General features: G+C 53.3%; 10 protein-coding genes across 10 annotated transcripts; 5 read left to right on the forward strand and 5 right to left on the reverse strand.

Annotated features, from left to right (window-relative positions):
• Positions 1 to 75: 75 nt before the first annotated feature.
• Positions 76 to 1,731, reverse strand: ASPVEDRAFT_121504 (uncharacterized protein; the record flags this gene model as incomplete). The annotated part of the gene is made up of 3 exons (XM_040805893.1): positions 76 to 689; positions 744 to 1,503; positions 1,552 to 1,731. 3 exons carry the CDS (start codon positions 1,729 to 1,731, stop codon positions 76 to 78), a joined length of 1,554 nt encoding a protein of 517 aa, XP_040662522.1.
• A 402-nt stretch (positions 1,732 to 2,133) lies between these two features.
• Positions 2,134 to 3,580, forward strand: ASPVEDRAFT_36148 (glucarate dehydratase family protein; the record flags this gene model as incomplete). Its single annotated transcript, XM_040811145.1, has 1 exon — positions 2,134 to 3,580. A coding segment is annotated over exon 1 (1,178 nt), but the record flags the coding sequence as incomplete, so codon positions are not given.
• A 185-nt stretch (positions 3,581 to 3,765) lies between these two features.
• ASPVEDRAFT_158439 (uncharacterized protein) lies at positions 3,766 to 4,573 on the forward strand (the record flags this gene model as incomplete). The annotated part of the gene is made up of 4 exons (XM_040808561.1): positions 3,766 to 3,819; positions 3,865 to 3,906; positions 3,960 to 4,388; positions 4,438 to 4,573. The coding sequence occupies 4 exons, from the start codon at positions 3,766 to 3,768 to the stop codon at positions 4,549 to 4,551; spliced, it is 639 nt and encodes a 212-aa protein (XP_040662524.1). The 3' UTR covers positions 4,552 to 4,573.
• Positions 4,376 to 5,932, reverse strand: ASPVEDRAFT_36150 (bZIP transcription factor). The gene is made up of 3 exons (XM_040811146.1): positions 5,779 to 5,932; positions 4,852 to 5,722; positions 4,376 to 4,804 (listed from the first exon to the last, which is right to left on the reverse strand). The coding sequence occupies exons 1-3, from the start codon at positions 5,884 to 5,886 to the stop codon at positions 4,710 to 4,712; spliced, it is 1,074 nt and encodes a 357-aa protein (XP_040662525.1). The 5' UTR covers positions 5,887 to 5,932; the 3' UTR covers positions 4,376 to 4,709.
• A 339-nt stretch (positions 5,933 to 6,271) lies between these two features.
• On the reverse strand, positions 6,272 to 8,640 carry ASPVEDRAFT_78515 (uncharacterized protein; the record flags this gene model as incomplete). The annotated part of the gene is made up of 3 exons (XM_040816564.1): positions 6,272 to 7,026; positions 7,097 to 8,208; positions 8,270 to 8,640. The coding sequence occupies 3 exons, from the start codon at positions 8,638 to 8,640 to the stop codon at positions 6,272 to 6,274; spliced, it is 2,238 nt and encodes a 745-aa protein (XP_040662526.1).
• Positions 8,641 to 10,052: 1,412 nt separating this feature from the next.
• ASPVEDRAFT_58616 (uncharacterized protein) lies at positions 10,053 to 11,529 on the forward strand (the record flags this gene model as incomplete). Its single annotated transcript, XM_040815428.1, has 3 exons — positions 10,053 to 10,170; positions 10,422 to 10,490; positions 10,541 to 11,529. 3 exons carry the CDS (start codon positions 10,053 to 10,055, stop codon positions 11,527 to 11,529), a joined length of 1,176 nt encoding a protein of 391 aa, XP_040662527.1.
• A 94-nt stretch (positions 11,530 to 11,623) lies between these two features.
• Positions 11,624 to 13,392, reverse strand: ASPVEDRAFT_58617 (rRNA (cytosine-C5-)-methyltransferase RCM1; the record flags this gene model as incomplete). Its single annotated transcript, XM_040815429.1, has 2 exons — positions 11,624 to 13,102; positions 13,192 to 13,392. The coding sequence occupies 2 exons, from the start codon at positions 13,390 to 13,392 to the stop codon at positions 11,624 to 11,626; spliced, it is 1,680 nt and encodes a 559-aa protein (XP_040662528.1).
• Positions 13,393 to 14,224: 832 nt separating this feature from the next.
• On the forward strand, positions 14,225 to 15,271 carry ASPVEDRAFT_23757 (tyrosinase family protein; the record flags this gene model as incomplete). The annotated part of the gene is made up of 1 exon (XM_040809585.1): positions 14,225 to 15,271. One exon carries the CDS (start codon positions 14,225 to 14,227, stop codon positions 15,269 to 15,271), a length of 1,047 nt encoding a protein of 348 aa, XP_040662529.1.
• Positions 15,272 to 15,610: 339 nt separating this feature from the next.
• ASPVEDRAFT_48876 (GNAT family N-acetyltransferase) lies at positions 15,611 to 16,354 on the forward strand (the record flags this gene model as incomplete). The annotated part of the gene is made up of 1 exon (XM_040814086.1): positions 15,611 to 16,354. One exon carries the CDS (start codon positions 15,611 to 15,613, stop codon positions 16,352 to 16,354), a length of 744 nt encoding a protein of 247 aa, XP_040662530.1.
• Positions 16,355 to 16,608: 254 nt separating this feature from the next.
• On the reverse strand, positions 16,609 to 18,079 carry ASPVEDRAFT_252085 (FYVE zinc finger domain-containing protein). Its single transcript, XM_040809754.1, has 2 exons — positions 17,485 to 18,079; positions 16,609 to 17,268 (listed from the first exon to the last, which is right to left on the reverse strand). The coding sequence occupies exons 1-2, from the start codon at positions 17,905 to 17,907 to the stop codon at positions 16,864 to 16,866; spliced, it is 828 nt and encodes a 275-aa protein (XP_040662531.1). The 5' UTR covers positions 17,908 to 18,079; the 3' UTR covers positions 16,609 to 16,863.
• Positions 18,080 to 18,091: the final 12 nt, after the last annotated feature.

Consider the following 18,091-nt stretch of genomic DNA (forward strand, 5'->3'; position numbering starts at 1 on the left):
AATTCATATATTCATTATCCATTCTGTCCACTACCTAACCTATCAATCTGCCATTCCCTCATCCCGTAAAATCACCTACAAAACATGCTTGAACAACGGCGACCGATCACCCATATCAAACAGCTCCTCCTCCGTATATCTCACCCTGGCTTCACCTTCCAGTGCTGCCTTCCTGTTATTCGCAATCTTATAGCTCCACTCCAACAACGCCGCAACAATAATACCGACACCCGCCAGCGCAATACTAATCCCAAAGCCCGTGTAGTACTTCGGACTCTCCGACTCAAGATACATGAAACTCCCCAGAATCCCACCGACATTACCAACACAGTTCATCAGCGCAATGCCAATTGCTCTCCGCGCCGCAGGGGCAATGTTGTTCGCGTTCCAGGACGCAGCGGCCGCTTGGATCGGGTAGATACCGATGACGGCCAGGACGACGGCGAAATATGCTACGCCCATGTTGGCTTGGAGCTCGCCCTTTAGCGAGATGATGATCGAGTAGGCGACTATGACGATTAACATGGGGACGATGACGAACGGCATTCGCCAGTAGAAGTGGTCTGAGAGGCGGGCGAAGACAATAGCGGAGATTGCAGCGGCGACGTAGGGCGGTGCAGATGTCAGCTGGGCGTTTGTGTCGCTGAAGCCCATGGACTTGGTGATTGTGGGGAGAGTGAACTTGGTTCCTGGAAGTCATTAGCACAGCTGTAAAGAGCATTTGCAGTGTAAAGGGGGCGTACCGTATGAAAGAGCCGATTGGGCAAACAGGAACCAGGCCTGCATGTAGACGCGCCAGTTCGTAAGGACCATCATCAAGTCGCGCCATTTGAAGCCAGTGTCGTGCTCGGTGCGTCCACCCTGCTTGATGAACATGGACAGCTCCAGGTACCGGATCTCGTCTGGCTCGAGCCACCGCGTGGACAGGGCCGGGGTGTCGATGAGGAGGAAAAAACAGGCAACGCCTAGGACGACTGTGGCTAGACCCTCGAGGATGAAGATCCATCGCCAACCCTCATAGCCACCGATGCCGTCCATTTCGGCAATTGCTGCGGCCAGCAGACCTGAAAAGGCGCCTGAGAGGGCACTAGCGCAGTAGAAGTAGGAAATCCGCAGCGCGAGGTCTTTGGGCATGTACCAGTAGGAGCAGAGGTAGATGGCACCAGGGAAGAACCCGGCTTCGAAGATACCCAGGAGAACGCGCACGACCATCAGACTGCCGTAGTTGTTGACCAGGCCGGTGCAGGTCATGATGATGCCCCAGGAGAGGACGAGGATGCCCAGGTAGGTTGATGGGCGCTTGAATTTCTTGAGCAGGACGTTGCTGGGGACTTCAAAGAGAACATAGGGGATGAAGAAGATGGAGAGGACGGTGTTGTACTGCACGCCGGTCATTCCTAGGTCGTCAATCATGCCTTCGATCTTTGCGTTGCCGATGTTGGCACGGTCGATGTGACTGCATAGATAGAGCAGGGCCAGCATGGGGACTAGTCGGACATCGACCTGGGGATGTTAGCTGGTATACACATTGCCAGTATCGAGAAAGCTCACCTTGTGAAAGACCTTCTTCCGCTTCTCCTCTGGATAGTTCCTGTAGAATTCCGCATCTTCAGCACTCAAGCCCACGACACGAAAGGTGCCAATCTCCGTAACAGGGCTTTCGATGTGAGCAGCCTTCTCGTCAACACCCTTCTCGACATCGGCCTTGCCAACCGAGTCCCTGTGCGCCATTTTCAGTCAAGCAATGCTGTATCTGTCACTCGGAGAGAAAAGAACTTGGCTGCAGGAGAGGGTCGCCGTTCAGCTGTTGCTGGGACACGGGCTATATACCCCCCCGCCGTCGGAAATGCTGATCGCTTGCACCATATGATACAGCTTTCCCCAGATTTTCAGTCTAACCTCCAAGACCGGGGTTGGCTCCCCAGTGCTTGACCGCGGGCTGTGCAGTGGGTGGGCGGATAAGCAGCCAACCAGCCCCCTGCGACACACGGATACGGCCTCCGCTGCTGGTGATCGTTCGGAAAAGGCTGCGCGTGGAGTCTTATCCGAGTCATGTCCCCAGCTTCCCCGCAACAACCGGCCTTTTATCCATAGCACCCTGCTGGGGAGTCGGAATCTTCTCCGGAGCCAAAGAGGTTATATACACTGCCGACTCTTTTCCGATATGCCAACCACCCTGCATCTGGTCAATCAAGTTCAACCAATCAACCCAATTGTCACCAATGGCGGATATCAAAGACATCATCATCACCCCGGTGGCGTTCCACGACATGCCGCTGCTAAACAGCGTCGGCGTGCACGAGCCATTCGCCCTAAGGAGTATAATCGAAGTCATCACAGACACCACCTACGGCCTGGGCGAGTCCTACGGCGACTCCGCACACCTCGAGCGCCTCCAGAAAGCCGCAGACCAGATCAAAGCCGCCTCATCGCTCTCAGTCTACAACACAAACGCCATCTACCAAATATGCGCCAGCAGTCTCGACACAACCACCACCAGCGGCGGCGACGGCATGGCCGGCATGGTCACCACAGCCTCCGTCGCCGATAAAGTCTTCTCCCCCTTCGAAGTCGCCTGCCTCGACATCCAAGGCAAACTCGCCGGCATCCCCGTCTCCGAACTCTTAGGCGGCCGCGTCCGCGACAACGTGCAATACTCCGCATACCTCTTCTACAAATGGGCAGGGCACCCGGGCCAGCCAGACGACGAATACGGCGCAGCCCTAACCCCCGACGGCCTGGTCGCGCAAGCCCGCAAAATCATATCCGAGTACGGCTTCAGCGCAATAAAACTCAAGGGCGGCGTCTTCCCACCGGCCCAAGAAGTCGCCGCCATCAAAGCCCTACACGCCGCATTCCCTTCCATCCCGCTCCGCCTTGACCCAAACGCCGCCTGGACAGTCGAGACCTCGAAATGGGTCGCGCAGGAACTCGAGGGTATAGTCGAGTACTTGGAAGACCCGGCACCCGAGATCGAAGGCATGGCCGCCGTGGCGGCCGAGGCATCTATGCCGCTTGCCACGAACATGGCTGTTGTAGCGTTCAGCCACCTCCCGCCTTCGATTGCGCAGGACGCGGTGCAGGTCGTGCTCTCGGACCATCATTTCTGGGGCGGGCTGCGCAAGTCCCAGACGCTGGCGGGCATCTGTGCGACGTGGGGGATGCGTCTGTCCATGCACAGCAACAGCCACTTAGGGATTTCGCTGGCCGCTATGACGCATTTGGCGGCTGCGACACCGAATTTGGATTATGCGTGCGATACGCATTGGCCGTGGAAGAGGCAGGATGAGGATGTGGTTCTTGATGGGGCGTTGAGGTGGGTGGATGGGGGGGTTGTGGTGCCGACGGCGCCGGGGCTGGGGATTGAACTTGATCGGGAGAGACTGGCTCGTTTGCATAAACAGTATCTGGACTGTGGCATTCGGAAGAGAGATGATACGACTTATATGAGGAAGTTTGAGCCCGCGTTTTCGGCGACGATACCAAAGTGGTGATCTCCATACTTGCCATGGATATGACATAAATTAATAGTCAAAATATATATACAAATATATAATATAAGACACGCCGATGAACCTGCAACAAGAGAACAATACTTCAATAGTGCATGAAACAGAATCAAAACGTTGCGGGACTCGAAAATTCGGCAGTGGTCGCTGTCGTTTCAGCTTAGGGCCTCGGTATGCCCATGTGCCGATCAGAGTATAAAATAAACTCCATGCCGTCGGAGTCAATTATTGGCACTCCATATTCAAAATAATCACAATGGTCGCGCCAACTGATCTAAACATCCAGAACCTAACAGGGGACTGGGTGGTGGTGAGTCCATATCCAGGTAATCGGTTCTACATCTAATATTGGCAGGACAAATCCAAGACAAAAAACATGGACGCAGCGCTTAAACTGGTAGACACTGCCTCTAGTTCATCCACGATAAACTCCCGACTGACCACACATAGCAAGGCATCGGCTGGATAAGACGGAAAGCCGTGACATCTGGAACCATAACGCTCAAAATCAAGCAGACTACAGAGCCACAGGACGGCGGCGAGCCAGTTACACGTCTCATGATACAGCAGGGTCTCCGTAGCATCTTCCCTGGGGTTGAGCAGACTACGGCATTGGACTGGACGGAGCACAAGCAGGTTGACGCGGTGTCGGGCGCTGCAATTATTGTCCGCAGTCGTTTTGTGAGAGGAGTCCGAGATGCGGGTGGGCAAGTGAAGCCAGTTCTTGATATCCAGACGACAGCTGGTAAGAGGGAGGAAATCGAGTCCTACCTTGGTACTGCTGTTTCAGTTCCTGGGGGTGGGGGAGAAGATTCGAGTGAGAAGGCATTCGTGCAGGACTTTATCCGGTGCCCTGATGGTGGGTGGTCGGCTGAGCAGGTGAGCTTCTACTGATGCAAATCGGAATATAACCGCTGATATGTTCTAGGTCTGGGCTGTGGAGAGTATCGGAGATGGGCTGTTTCTGACTTGCAAGGCCGTTGCTGCGAAGGGGTCTGACACGCAAGAAGCCTGTCTGGTGTATCAATACGAGCAGCAGTAGCATATTCGAAATATATTTGGTCATTGGAAATTGTGCAGTTCCCAGCTGTCCATCGCAGTTTCCTCAAGTTGCAATGCGTATCCTCTGCATAAGGCAGGTGCATTATGGTTGGTCGCTCTTTCCTCGTAATATAGTAGAGACATCCATCGCTCCTTCCTTCAATCTGCATAGGGAATCGAGTTAACGGCCCTTTCTACATCTCTTCGTCGAAACCCAGGACTGTGGCCTAGACAGATACTCCTATCAATTAAAGCTAGAAAGATCAGACAGTTGTCATCGTAGGGAAGGAGGCCGTCTTACCAGTTGTCAAATCAGATGCGTTGATTGCCCTTCGAGGCAGTGGACTTATCTCCGTTCCAGCCCGTGATATCGTCAGATAGACCTCTTTCTTTTGCAGATATCTCTTCAAGTCATGCACGTCAAACCACTCCCCGTCTAGCTCATCAAGGATCTCGGCAGAGGGTTCGGACAAGGACGAACTTTCCATCGCATGTTCACGGCTTTTACCTGTTGGAAATGGATCTAGATAATGCGTACCAGCACCTCCCAGATGAAAGAAGGGGATTTCGGCGAACTGTTCCGGCTGTGTACGGTTGAGCCGTGCATGGAGACGGGCGTGGAAGAATGCGGTGATTGTCTCCCTAGGTACGAGTGGTAACAGCAATCGGAAGGGCCGTTTTAAATTTTCAATGGAAACAGAAGGGTTTTTTAGTAGGAGCAGGCCGCGGTAGAGGCAGGATAGTCGGAGGTGCTCTATGAATTCTGGGACCTCTATGCTGCTGGCACCATCTGAGCCGGATGGGAAGATCTTGCTTGAGCGATATGTCGCCAGGAAATCTTCGGTACTGTTTGACAGACTAGGGTGAATTGAAGGAGAAACCTCCGTGGAGTATCTGGAAGACTCTCTGCTCTGTTCTGGATGGTTGCCCTCTTCGCCATACTTCGCCACGGAGAGGCACGTTTCGACAGTGTCCCGAAGACGGTCTGCGAGATTCGGGTATACAACCAGTGCGTCCGACTGGACCAGATCATCACTGAACGAGACGACAGCGTGGCTCATCCTCTCCAGGGCTGTCTCCAGTTGGGCAACGCGCCGGGTAAGGGCTGTCATATTGGCCTGGTTCCGGGCTCGATACGCCCGCTGGGCCATACGAATTTGTGTCCGACGTCGCTAGGATTCGTCAGCTAGGCCGCAGTCTATAATTAACTATAACGCATGCTACGCACCTCGTTTGCGCCATCTTCCTGCTTGGGCCGACTCGGTCTCCGCCGTTGCCTGGTCCTGGCGGGTGGCCCAGCGACGTCGACTGGGGACTGCTTTTGCTCAGGGTTCATTTCAAGAGTGGGTCGAACTCACGTTCTTCATTAAAGACTATGAATGTATACTCGGGAGGATGAAGAAATGCGCAGTCGGGGGGAGGCCCCAGTTCTTCTCGTTCGGCTGTCGGCTCGGAGCGATCACTAATCATATAGTGACCGCCACACCAGAAATAACTGCCAGAGAACTTGACGGGCATGTCTACCATCCACTCGTGTAGGAATAGGCCAGCATCCGGTTCGGAGTGGCCAGGTGAGCTACATTTACGATTCCAAATCACAGCAAAGGATGTTAATGATAGCTATAAATAATATGTACAGACAGGTATTACACGGTAGGATATCTCGGACAGTCCAGTGCCCTCATCGTCAGTCATACAACACATAAACCAAACCTGCACCCTCACAGGCGAGCGCCCTGTGATTCCATCGTCCTAGCAATATTGCGACTGACGTGGTCCGCAATTCCCATGTTGGTGATCATGGGGTTGACACCACTGGCACTCGGGAAGATCGACGCATCAACGACATACAGCCCCTTAGCCCCCCAGACCTGACCTTCCGGGTCCACAACACTGGTGCGAGGAGAGGTACCCATCCGGCAACTTCCCATCTGGTGAGCGCTCGCCCACATGACCTTATCCGAGGTCTTTGGTGCCCTGCGTCGAAGCTCTTCGATCCACGCTTGGAGTGCTGGATGGTTGATTCCGTCAGGGTGGTCACCCTTATCATCGGTTGGTCGAATGAATGGCGGCATGTCACGGTAGGAGGTGTGGATTTCTTTCGCCCCGGAAATATACGAAAGTTTCGCGCTAGCAATTAGGGCCTCAACCATATGGTGACGATCAAATGCTGAGACACTGTAGTCAACTCGAACTCGTCCATCGGTGGGATCTGGGTACACCCGTCCGGTGTCTCTGTCTCTGACAAGAGTGATTAGGCCCGCCGAGTGGGACAATTTGGCCGCCTGGAGTTTATAGTCGAGTCCATCGCGCCAGGTGAAAATGGGAAGAATGGCTGCTGGAAGCATCGAGACAGCCTCGATCTTGAATCCATGGCCATGACCATCGATGTCTTCAAACTCGTTGACGGCTGCTGTCAAGCAAGCCCCTTCCCAAGGGCGTGTCTCTTCCTCAAAAACCGCATGGGCAATGGCAACTAAAAGATAATTGTAAGCACATGTTTAAATCGCCAAAAGAAAAAAAAAAAAAAAAAAAAATCAACTCACCAGGATGCAAATATAGGTTTCTTCCTATATTTGAGTTCTTGATGCCACTCCGTAACAGCAAAAGTGGACTGTGCAGAGTACCCCCTGATATAACGACCTTCTTCGCCCTGATGATAACCTTCCGCTTAACGGCGCCAACTCCAGAAGTCCCAAAGTGGGAATCGCGTGAAACCCATGTACCAATTACACCGGAAGCAATCTTCCCGGCCTTCTTCTTAGAGAAGAGGACTCGGTCCACATTGAACCCTTCCATGAATGTTGCACCTGCGTTAGCAGCATCGACCAGGAAGGTTTCGATAGGACCCCGTTTGCCGCCACTATGGCAGCCCAGTGTGCAATGTCCACAGTAGTGAGTGGTTCCGCCAGTATTCTGCGGTACCTCTTTGGCATTGTAGCCTAGTTTCCGGGAACCCTCGAGGATCATGCGGTTGGCCTTGTTATGGTTGGTCGACTCGGTACTGACACCCATGCGGTCACAGACGCGATCCAAGCTGTTTTGGAATTCCCGAGACGTGAAGAACGGAAGACCACTGTTGGCCCATTCGCGACGCACGTATCCCTGGGTTTGAAGAGAGGCCGACCAGTTCACGGTACCGCCACCTCCCCAAGTAGAGCCAGCGAGAATACCCATCGAACCCTCGTCATTGGTGATCGCACCAGACGCGTCGAACAAGTTATTGAATCCTTCGTTTGGCTTCATTGGGAATTGCCGGGTTGAGAATGAATAACCTTTGTCCACGACGATAACCTTCCTGCCAGCCTCTGCGAGATTTTTGGCAGTGACACTACCACCACAACCACTTCCAACGATCAAGACGTCGGTTTCGATCAATTCAGTTTTCTCTCCAGGAGGAATTTGCAAGAACTCGAAGTTGAAGCCGTCTTGTGGGGATCCATAGACGGGAACCAAAGGAGCACCAAGAGTTGGATAGAGGGCTGGGCTGAAGGTAACCCATGTTCTCTTGAAGACCCCAGTAAGTGCACGATAAACAGAACGCACCGGGGGCAATCGCGAGTTGGCCCAGCCCTGGAAAATCTGTTCCCGAACGTAAAATGGCTGGTCCTGAATAGGGGTCATCGACCCCGTCAAGAGCAGAGAACCCGCTTTCGTACTACAAAATCAGCATAAGTGTCTACCGATCGCGGCTAACAGCAACGGACGAGGGCACATACTTCAGAGCAGTGAGAACCAAGCTTAGCCCATTTCTCCCCTCTTGGTGCACATACACCGAGAAGAGGCGCTGTAGGGCTTGGCGAGCCTCTGGGATTGACGTCAAGTTTTCTTCCAAATATTTTGTTGCGATGGTATCCGCGTCGGGACCGGGCACGGTAGCCTTGATATTTTCAAGAGCTGTATCTAGCTTCGCTTGTGATACAACTTTGGTGCCTCGCGATTTGCGCGCTCTGGGACCACGCACAGACGGGATAACAGTATCGGCGAGGGATAGAAGCGTTTTCCATTGCAAATCAGAAAACACCTGCTCGGTAGGTACAGGGGCAAGAGGAGCAACCAGAGGGGTGAAGGAGACGAGTTCTTCGGCCATTGTGGATGTCAATGGTAACAGCCCAACTACGTAGGTACGTCGGTATAAGGATATTCAACGACAGTCGGGAGAAGAATAGAGACAGGTTCTTCTCAAAAGAAGACGCTGTGCGAGAGAAAGTATTGAGGTGAGGGGGGCGGAAAGTGATATACCAAAGTTGCACCTTCCCCAGAGTCGCGACGGGTTGGTTGTGTTCAGAGGAGCAGCCTCAAAGCTCAAATAAAAGAGTGGATGAATCCACAGCAGGAGCGATCGTTCCCGAAATGGCAGGGTTTGCGAAGAGCGTCGCCGGGCAGAGCTCCATCCAGCAACCAGTGTTTCCTCCAGTCTCCAGCCAATTATTCCAAAAAACACAGGGGGTGCGAGGGGTCACCACATGGCCGACAAACCGAGGCATATCCGCCGATCTTGCAGTGAAGACTCAGGCCATTCCTGCCCAGAACCACCACAAAGCGGTCGCGGACTGTCAATCGAGTGGGTGGCCTGGACGCTAATACCGCGAGAATTAGTGGAGTGAGACGCGGGGAAGCGGATTGGAATCCATACAGCCGAGCCACATCGGCCCATGTGAAACCGCAAATGTCTTCGAGGCTCGCTGTGCCAGGCGTTTGAGCTTGACTCTCGGGACAGACCCGTTATCTAGACGCGCATCCTCTTGGTCTGTTCCTCGGAATCTCGTTGAGATGTGGAGATGTCGCCCATTGCACGGATGGCTCCCGGGCCCTGATTTAGGGAGTGAATATATTAATAACTTCATAAAAGATCGGTTTTAATTACTACCTGTCCTTATTAGGTAAAATTGAGCTAGAATTAAGTTTTCATATATTTAGAGATATCGTCGCACCCGGTATGACTTTCGACACAGCCATACACTGCACTAAACCTAAAGGCTACTAGATTCATACGGGGGTTATCCGATCAATGGGAGATGTCTGATCTGAAGGTCGCTCGAGGCTGGAAGCTCCACCGATCGGAAAACGTAGCTTTCCATGAACGCAGCAACAGAAGCTGCTCTTGATGAGGCGTCAATTGGAGTCGCTGTGGGCGCAGTTGATACCCTTGTTTTGTAGATGGTCGAGATGATGGCCATGACCAGGTCGGATGATAACGCCGGTAACTCCGGCAGCCCGTGACTTGGGGATGCAGCTGGAGCTTCAGCTTCACCTCCGCTGTCCATGCATCGCCTGCTCGCAACTCGTGTTCTTGACGACTTTATGATATCTGTTTTCGCTCATGCTAGTTGTTTCAATTGACTGCTTGCCCACACCTCCCTACCGTCCATCTCACCCCGATCGCGCCATCTCCGGGCCAACGACGTGTTTTGCGCCGAGACCCCTCCCTCGACCTACCTGAAAACTATCGGGATATTGGACGACAAAAGAGCTTGAGCGACAAGAACCAGAACCGGCTCGATGGAGGTGGAAAAAATACTACCCCCATCCGACTGCAATCTCCCACGGGAGAAGGTCTTCTCCATCCAAATTGGCACGAAACTCTTCCGCCTCTCAGGCGCATCCATTGCTTCCGATGGTTAGTAGGACCTGGCCCCCAATAATGTGCGGTCATTCTTATGGTGATGGTTGTTATTGAGCTCCCTCGTACTTCTCGCGATTCTTCGAAGACCAATTGAGCCAGAACCCCGATGGAAACAACATTCGCACCCTATACATCGATCGCGACCCAGACACATTCCGCGAGATCGCCCGGCACTTACAAGGCAAGTCTGCAGCTCAGGACTGTATCTACCATGGGAATACGATGCTAACTTTATTGTTTGGCAGGATATCATTGCCATCCCAAAGATGGCGCCGAATTCGTGAAACTTTTCGCCGATTCCCAATTCTATAGCTGTACGGGACCTCTCAGTTAGCCGCGCGACATCTAGTTAACACAATCATAGTGCCTCGTTTGATGTCGCAACTGTTTGAGTCTCAAATTATCATCCAGATCGGCGACCGCCATTTCCAAATATCCCGCGACATCTTCTCCGGACCCGGCGACTCCCCAAACTTCTTCTCGCTCGGCTTCGGGGCCTTCTTCGCGTCCCCCGCCGAAGTCTTCCCCGGTCTCGACAGACGCGGCCTTCTACGGCCTCCAGCTATAGTGCCCCCAAGTGTACCCAATCGCTCAGGCGACGTCTTCGCTCAACTCGTCCATCTCCTGCGAGGCTACCCTCTCCACATCGAAAGCGAAGCCCAACGGGCCGAGCTGCTACGGGACTGTCGCTATTTCCACCTCCGCGGTCTCGAGCAAAAGCTCGTACCCCACAACATAAGCTTCAACCCCATCCGAGGCCGCTCCGAAATCACTCTCCGCCTCGAAGATGTCCGTCGCTCGGGTATCAAGGTTGAAACACCAAAGGAAAACAGCGAGGGAGTAGCAGTCACATACTCGCGGCCCTTTGTCGATGAGTCGTCGCACGACCTCGTCTTTGAAATCGGCGACGAAAACACAATCATTGACCCGCTCACAATGCGCCCGAAATTCCTCAATTCCGCTCAGGCACGTGTCGCCAGTCTTCTTCAAGTTATCGTTGATAGGAAGAACGACAACTCGCAGAAACTGGTCAAAAGCGCCGAGCACCCATTGCACGTTCAAATTAGCGACGAGACAGACCTTATGATTGACGGTGAACAGCAGGAGAACTTCCATATTCCGGGCTTGCCATCAGATGAGCCACAGGCCAAACGCAGACGAGTAGAAGGCCAGGCAGGATCACAGGCTGAAAGCAGCGGTTCCTGGGTCGTGAGGAATGGCCAGTGGCGGATCTTAATGCGCCCTGGAGAGGGTTCAGATGGCAGTGTGAGCTTTGTCTTGGTGGGTGTCAAGCTAGATGTGTATACGAGTCAAAGAGCGCGGAATCGGAAACGGGCTTTCCTAGGGCCTTGATGAAGTGTGTTCCTAGATTTATATATCCATTTATAGATTCAAGATATTTTACACTTCAGATTCGCTTCATCTTCCAACTGGGCGTGTACTACTTCTAGTCAGAAAATCCCTCCCATTCATCCTCCCCTTCCTCCTCTTCATCTTCCTCGATGTCTTCATGATCCTTACCACGAGAACCAGAAGACACCTGCTCCTCTACGTCGCCATCCCTCACAAACCCAACAACGAAGAACCCACCTGTTCCCTCATCATCCCCAGGCCAACACCTCAAACACCCTTCCAGATCCTGTTCAGCCAAATCAACCGAGCATTCCTCAATGCTACCAGATGCCTTTTCGCTCCCGACACCACGATGCTTCCAGTTCCTCAGTCCTTCCGGCTGTTCATCGCGCCGCAATACCCTCCACCCGCGCCTCCTGGCGACCTCGCTATCCAGGATTCTAGCTACAACGGATTCGTTTTCGAGGATATGGATTGAACATGTACTATATGTTATCCTTGTTGCAGAGGGAAAGGACAGGGCATGAGCGACAATTAGTGTCTGGAGGTTGGAGAGTTTCGTTAGGCGGTCTTGGTTGATTTCCGCGGTGGGGAGATCGTTTTCGGCTGTTGCGGAGGACGCTTCTTCAGGCTCATCAGCAGCCGAGGCCTCATTGCGTTTGCGCTTCTTGCTTTGGCTCTGGCCATTCTTTTTCGTCGACGATGCTGACGGGGTGGGTTTTCCTGATGACGGGAGGATAAGTTCGGGAATGTCGTCGCGGCCTATAATACCGCTGCCGGAGCAGGATGGGTCAAGGAGAAGGCCCGTGACGTCTTTGAATCGGGAATCTTCAGGGTCGAGGGCGAGGAAGTCTTGTCCTTGCAGGACAGTGACGAAATTATCTGCACCGGCTGTTGAAACCATTTTCTGTAGCGTCTTCGCGCGAACGCGCGAGGCGTCCATGGAAAAGATATGAGACGAGGGCCTTTTCTGTCCGGGTTTACACAGCAAAGAAGCCATATGCGTGGTCTTGTTTCCTGGCGCCGCACACCCATCCATCAGATCGCCACCGCTCCCCCAATCCTCGCCGAGCAGGAGGTAAGCCGGGAAGCAAGACGCCTTATCCTGGAGAATAATCTCCCCATTTTTATATGCCGGCACCGTCGCAAACTCCAGGCCAGGGGCAACCGCAACAAGATCCGGGATATGCGGGTCTAGCCGCATCCTTTTCTGTTTCTCATCGCCGCCAACCACAAGCTCCTCAAGCGAGTCGACAGCTTCATATGCAGAAAAAGTCGTCTCCATCTGCTTTTCCTTCGTCGTCCGGACATTGTTAACTCGCACCCAGCGCGGATACACAGCAGCCGCACTTGCCCCGGCACCCTGCGCCGCCAGCTTTTCGCGGCGAACGGCTTCCTTCAATTCCGGGATCGTCGCGCACGCGCGCCGGACGCGTGCTTTTGTAAACTCGCCCCTTAGTCGCACCTTGTGCCTCTCGACAGCCTGGCGGAGTGGATGGGATGCTTTCGCAGCAATGCCATTCTTGGCAAGGAGATGGTCGTGGACGAGGAGAAGAGAAAGTAGTGGGGTGAGCTAGATTCAGGAATTCTTGGTCAGTCAGCAGGACTCTCTCTCTCTCGGCACAGCGCCGCAAAGCAGCTATAGACAAGGGTGAGGTCAACCTTTGGTTCGAGCTTCAGGATCCCAGCCTGGTCAATTACTTCCTTGAGAAGAATGTCCCATTTAGCGGCCTCGACGACGAGGGCATACACCTGTGCGGGGGAGGCCTTGAGGGAGCGGGAATTGTATAGCCGGGACTTGAACGAGCCCCCGGCCGACGATGGCGCCGTGAGGACAGACACGGCATCGTAATACAGCGACATTGTCGGCAGTGGTTGCTGTTCGTGGATCCTGTCCCCGGCGTCGGAGGTGAAGCTGATAAAAATTCCCGCCCGCAGTCGATCAGTGGTGTTTGCACTGTTTGCCAACTTTATCCTGTTGCTGGATCCACCATCAACACCAGCGACATTCTTGGCTTGCGAGGCATTCCTCTGCTTTGTATCGGTGCCATTCAATATTGGTCTCGGGGGCAACGACGGTAATCTGCCGGACCTTCCGTGTCGCGCCATTTTCCTCCGTGAGCAGCATGGAAAGGTTCCTAGAGAAGGACGGGGAGAGGCAACGACTGAAACATGCGGCAAAGAGACAGTGAGGTTGCGATGTGTCTGTTTTCGAGAAGTTCACCCCCAAACTTGGAAGATGCTGTTACTTTCTTTGTTTGGTTCTCTAGCTCCAATTTCTGGTTCTAATATCCAACTATTGCAACAGCCTCCCAATATATTAGAATACACTGTTGCTCATTTCCTATTACAGGACTCGATAAACACGGCGTACCTCCTTGCAGCAACGCAGCTTTAAGCCTTTTCTGCCTGCGGACATGCAATGGAACCATTCTCGGGGATTTTCCCTACATTATTGGCTATACGAAACCTTCTGCGTCTACCTTGAGGAAAATGTGATGACCCCAGTCAGCCTGCGTCCGAAATTGACTGATATTGGTCAATATTAAACAGGCCCTTGCGAGGCTGATCCAAAGCGCAGCTATGGACGCATTGACAGGTGCAGGTTGAATTGCACACCTACATGGCATATAAAAAGAGGAGCCTTTGGCCCCTTTCCACCCTTCATCACCAACCTTACCGAACAGCATTCAAAATGCATTTGTCCCTTCTCGCCCTCGTACTCCCTCTCGCTGCGGCCCTCCCTTACCAAAAGCCTCCGCCATGCACACCGGAAACCGCCATCCAACGCAAAGAATGGAGCTCCTCATCCCCTGAAGAACGGCGCAGCTACATCGACGCCGTCAAATGTCTCATGGACAAGCCCTCCATATACCCCCCCGGCACTATGCCCGCCAGCACATCCTACTTCACCGACTTCGCCGCTTCCCACGCCGGCCTTTCCCTCTCAATACACAGTTCCGGAACCTTCCTCTCTTGGCACCGCGAGTTTGTCGCCCTCTTCGAATCTGCCCTCCATGAGTGCAGCTACCCCTCCCACCTCGGGATCCCATACTGGGACTGGCCCCTCTACACAGACAGGCCACTCATACAGTCCACCCTCTTCGACGGCTCCCCGACCTCTCTTGGTGGTAATGGCCTGCCCCTCCCCGAGGCCCCGCCGAGCCTGGCCTTGCCAGGCGCCGCGCCACCTGCCGGCACCTGGGCCGGCGCAGGAGGATGTATAGCTAGCGGTCCATTCGCAAACATAAGCGTATCCCTCGGCCCGCTGCCGGGGAAATACAGCGAGACCGGGCTCCCATCAAACTGGACACAGGCCAACCCGCACTGTCTAGCGCGGGATCTGAACGACGTAGTCATGCAGCAATCCAACAACAAAGACATCGTCGACAAAGTGTTCTCTGCGACAGGGATCACGGAGTTCCAGGAGTTCATAGCCACACCGCATACAGGTGGCCATAATTCGGGGGGTGGCAAGCTAAGTGATTTCTTTACGAGTCCCGCCGACCCAGTGTTTTATTTGCATCATGCGCAGATTGATCGCGTTTGGGCGATTTGGCAGGCGGGGGAGGAGGGAAGGAGGGAGTCGTTTAATGGGACGAGTACGTTTAGAAATCCCATCGGCGTGACGCCTGAGGTGGATGGAGACACTGTTATGTCGTTTGGGGTTGTTGGAGGCAATACTACTTTGCGAGAGGTGGCAGATCCCATGGCTGGGAAGTACTGTTATGCTTATGTATAGGCTCTGCTATAATCATGGGATAAGACGAAGATACAAGAGAGGTGATTCAAGAAAATTGAATCGTCTTAATTTTAATTGAAGAAGTGTTCCTCGAGACAATTTATATTCCGTCAAGAAAACAGTTCAAAAGGGAGGTGAGATCTACAGTTGTACTAGTCGAACCCCAGTCGTTTCATGCATGGATGCAAAAAAAGACTCCACAATACGCCCTACGACACTCCAAATCCTCAACTACGGTGTATATACGGTGTATATCAACCATAAAACCCTCCTCACATCCCAAACCAATTGCAAAAACAGACCTAATCACTTGAGCACCCACCTCTCACTAAAACCAAAATGCCCCCTCCAAAGAAATATACAAGTACAATCATCCCACCCCCAGGCTCACAACCCCTCACTCTTCCAACCCCTCAAACCCCATCCCCGCCAACAAACCCGCCATTCTTCAACGACGCCCTCTCAGTCCGCCTCGAGGTGTTCGTCGACGAGCAAAAATGCCCCGCCGAATTCGAGATTGACGACGACGACGCTCGGTCCTGGCAATGGGTTCTCTACCATTCAAACCCTGAATCTGGATCTGGATCTGAAGAAAAGGTCGTACCCGTCGGGGTAGTTCGCCTCGTCCCACCACCGCATGCATCTCACGAAGGGTTCGTCGCTGCATTTGCACCCGCAGATGCAAATACAGATGCAGATACAGCAGCGCGAGACGTCACGGCAGCCGGGTACGACCTAGACCACGAGCCGTACATCAAGTTCGGGCGTGTGGCCGTGGTATCCTCGCACCGGGGCAATGGGCTTGCAAGGCAATTGATGGAGACGGCGATGGGGTGGGCGGAGGAGAATGCGGGGGCGATTACGGCGGCGTTTGAGGGTGTTTTTAACAGAGAGCGAGAAAGGTTGGGGCTTACGCCGGAGAGGGCTCCTGGGTGGAAGGGCTTGGCTTTGGTTCATGCGCAGGTTGAGGTGGAGGGGTTGTATAAGCGGTTGGGGTTTGTGACGGACGAGGATTTGGGGAGGTGGGTGGAGGAAGGCATTGAGCATGTTGGAATGTGGAAGAGGTTGGATGTTAGGGGTTAGTTTCTACAGATGAATGGGATTTATATACCTGAATTACGAATAGATGGAGAGTTGCAAACTCTGGATTCTGGTTCAAACTCTGGAATTCGAAAGTATCATTAACGCCTCTATGTACCGAAATTAGGCTGAGCATCTCATATCATAACGCCATTTGAAAAGAAGAAAAGCAGAAACAGCATGTGTAATCATGACAGGGTATCCTGAGCGAAAGGCAAGAAAGAAAAGATTAAAAGGCCTCTCCATATCTATAAAGATATCGCAGCATTAAGATCGTCCATGGACGAGAATTGACGAAAATTGACGAAAATTGAGAATGCAAATCGCAAACGTCGCAAGACACCGATCGAACTCCAGGTAGATGACGAAAACGGAAAAGCTCAGCGGAAACGGCTAAGATGTTCTAAAATATGCGGTGTGTCGAAGTGAAGAAGTTGTAGTAGAGGCGTCTCATCAGTCAATGTGAGAGCTCATAAGAAAGTTCAAGGTGAACGGTAGGCGAGATTGATCGCTTAGAAGGTGCTCCAGTTCCAGCCGCGAGGAACGCTGGCAGCGATTTCGCCGCTCTGGGTCGAAGGCTTCTTGCGACTCTCAGCTAAGGAGGCAGCAACAGAACCAGTAGGGCTGGCTCCGCCGTTGCTCGAGTCGTCATCTTGAGCGTCGATCTGGTCTTGGATCTTGTTCAGTCGGTCGGCACGTGCCTCATCCCAACGCTGGTAAGCACTCCAGCAGAGATCGCAGGTTCGAGAAAGAACACCCTCGGGGTGGAAACGAGCCTCCTGGTCGAGGGGGACGGCATGGGGAGTGTGGGAAGAACAGAAGACGTGGCCGCAGTGACGGCAGTGGTGACGCCGAAGGAAGAGACCAAAGGAGGAGCGACAGGTAGGGGAGTCACAGCTGCGAGAAGCAGAGTCCGCCTAATAAATAATTGTTAGCAGACATTCCAACAATAGTAACACACTGTAGTTGATGGGCGATGACGCAGGGTATGATGAGGTTGACAGTGCAGATCACGCAATATGTCGCAAAACAGTTGGCTGCGGGACATTATGCACAGGCACGCAATCGCCGCAGTATAAATTGGAGCCAAACGCCCGCGAAACAGAAGAAGGGGACGAATGTTTTAAGCTTACCTTCCAGTGATCTCTGGTTGGGAGGCCGGTAACCTCACCAAGCTGTTCATTTTTCATCCATTCGTTCTCAGCCATCTTGCTGATTCCACCACCGCTGCTGAAGCTCTCCATAGTCGTGCGACGAGGCGCAGTTTCACCAGTCTCGCCGTCGTTCAGGCTGTCGAGAGAGCCATGCACGCTGCGGGGGGGAGTGGGGGGCGAGGGCTTCGAGGGCCGCTCGGTCGGGCGCAGAGCTGCAGGAACATAGAGCGGCGCCTTTGGAGGGCGCAGCTGGCGGTTCTGCAGAGGGAGATACTGCTGGCGAGGAGAGGTGGGGGAGTTGTTGGAGGGAGTGGTGGAACCAGAGTTCATGGGAGAAGGGTGGCCGTAGACGGAGATCTGGTTGATGGGAGTGGTTGTCGCGGTCATAACGTGAGTAGCCATGTTGAGGGGAGATTAGAGGAATGTGGTGTTCGGCGACGAAAGACGCTGGAGGCGGACTAAATAAAGGAGTACGGACTAACACGCGGCCGGTTGGAGAAGTGTATGGAGGTAGTGAAGATGGAATTAACTATTATGTGGAGACGAGAGTGAATGGACAACAAAGGCTAGATGAAGTGATGTCGGC

This window comes from Aspergillus versicolor (genome assembly GCF_001890125.1).
Source record: "Aspergillus versicolor CBS 583.65 unplaced genomic scaffold ASPVEscaffold_1, whole genome shotgun sequence".
NCBI classification, from domain to species: Eukaryota; Fungi; Ascomycota; class Eurotiomycetes; order Eurotiales; family Aspergillaceae; genus Aspergillus; species Aspergillus versicolor.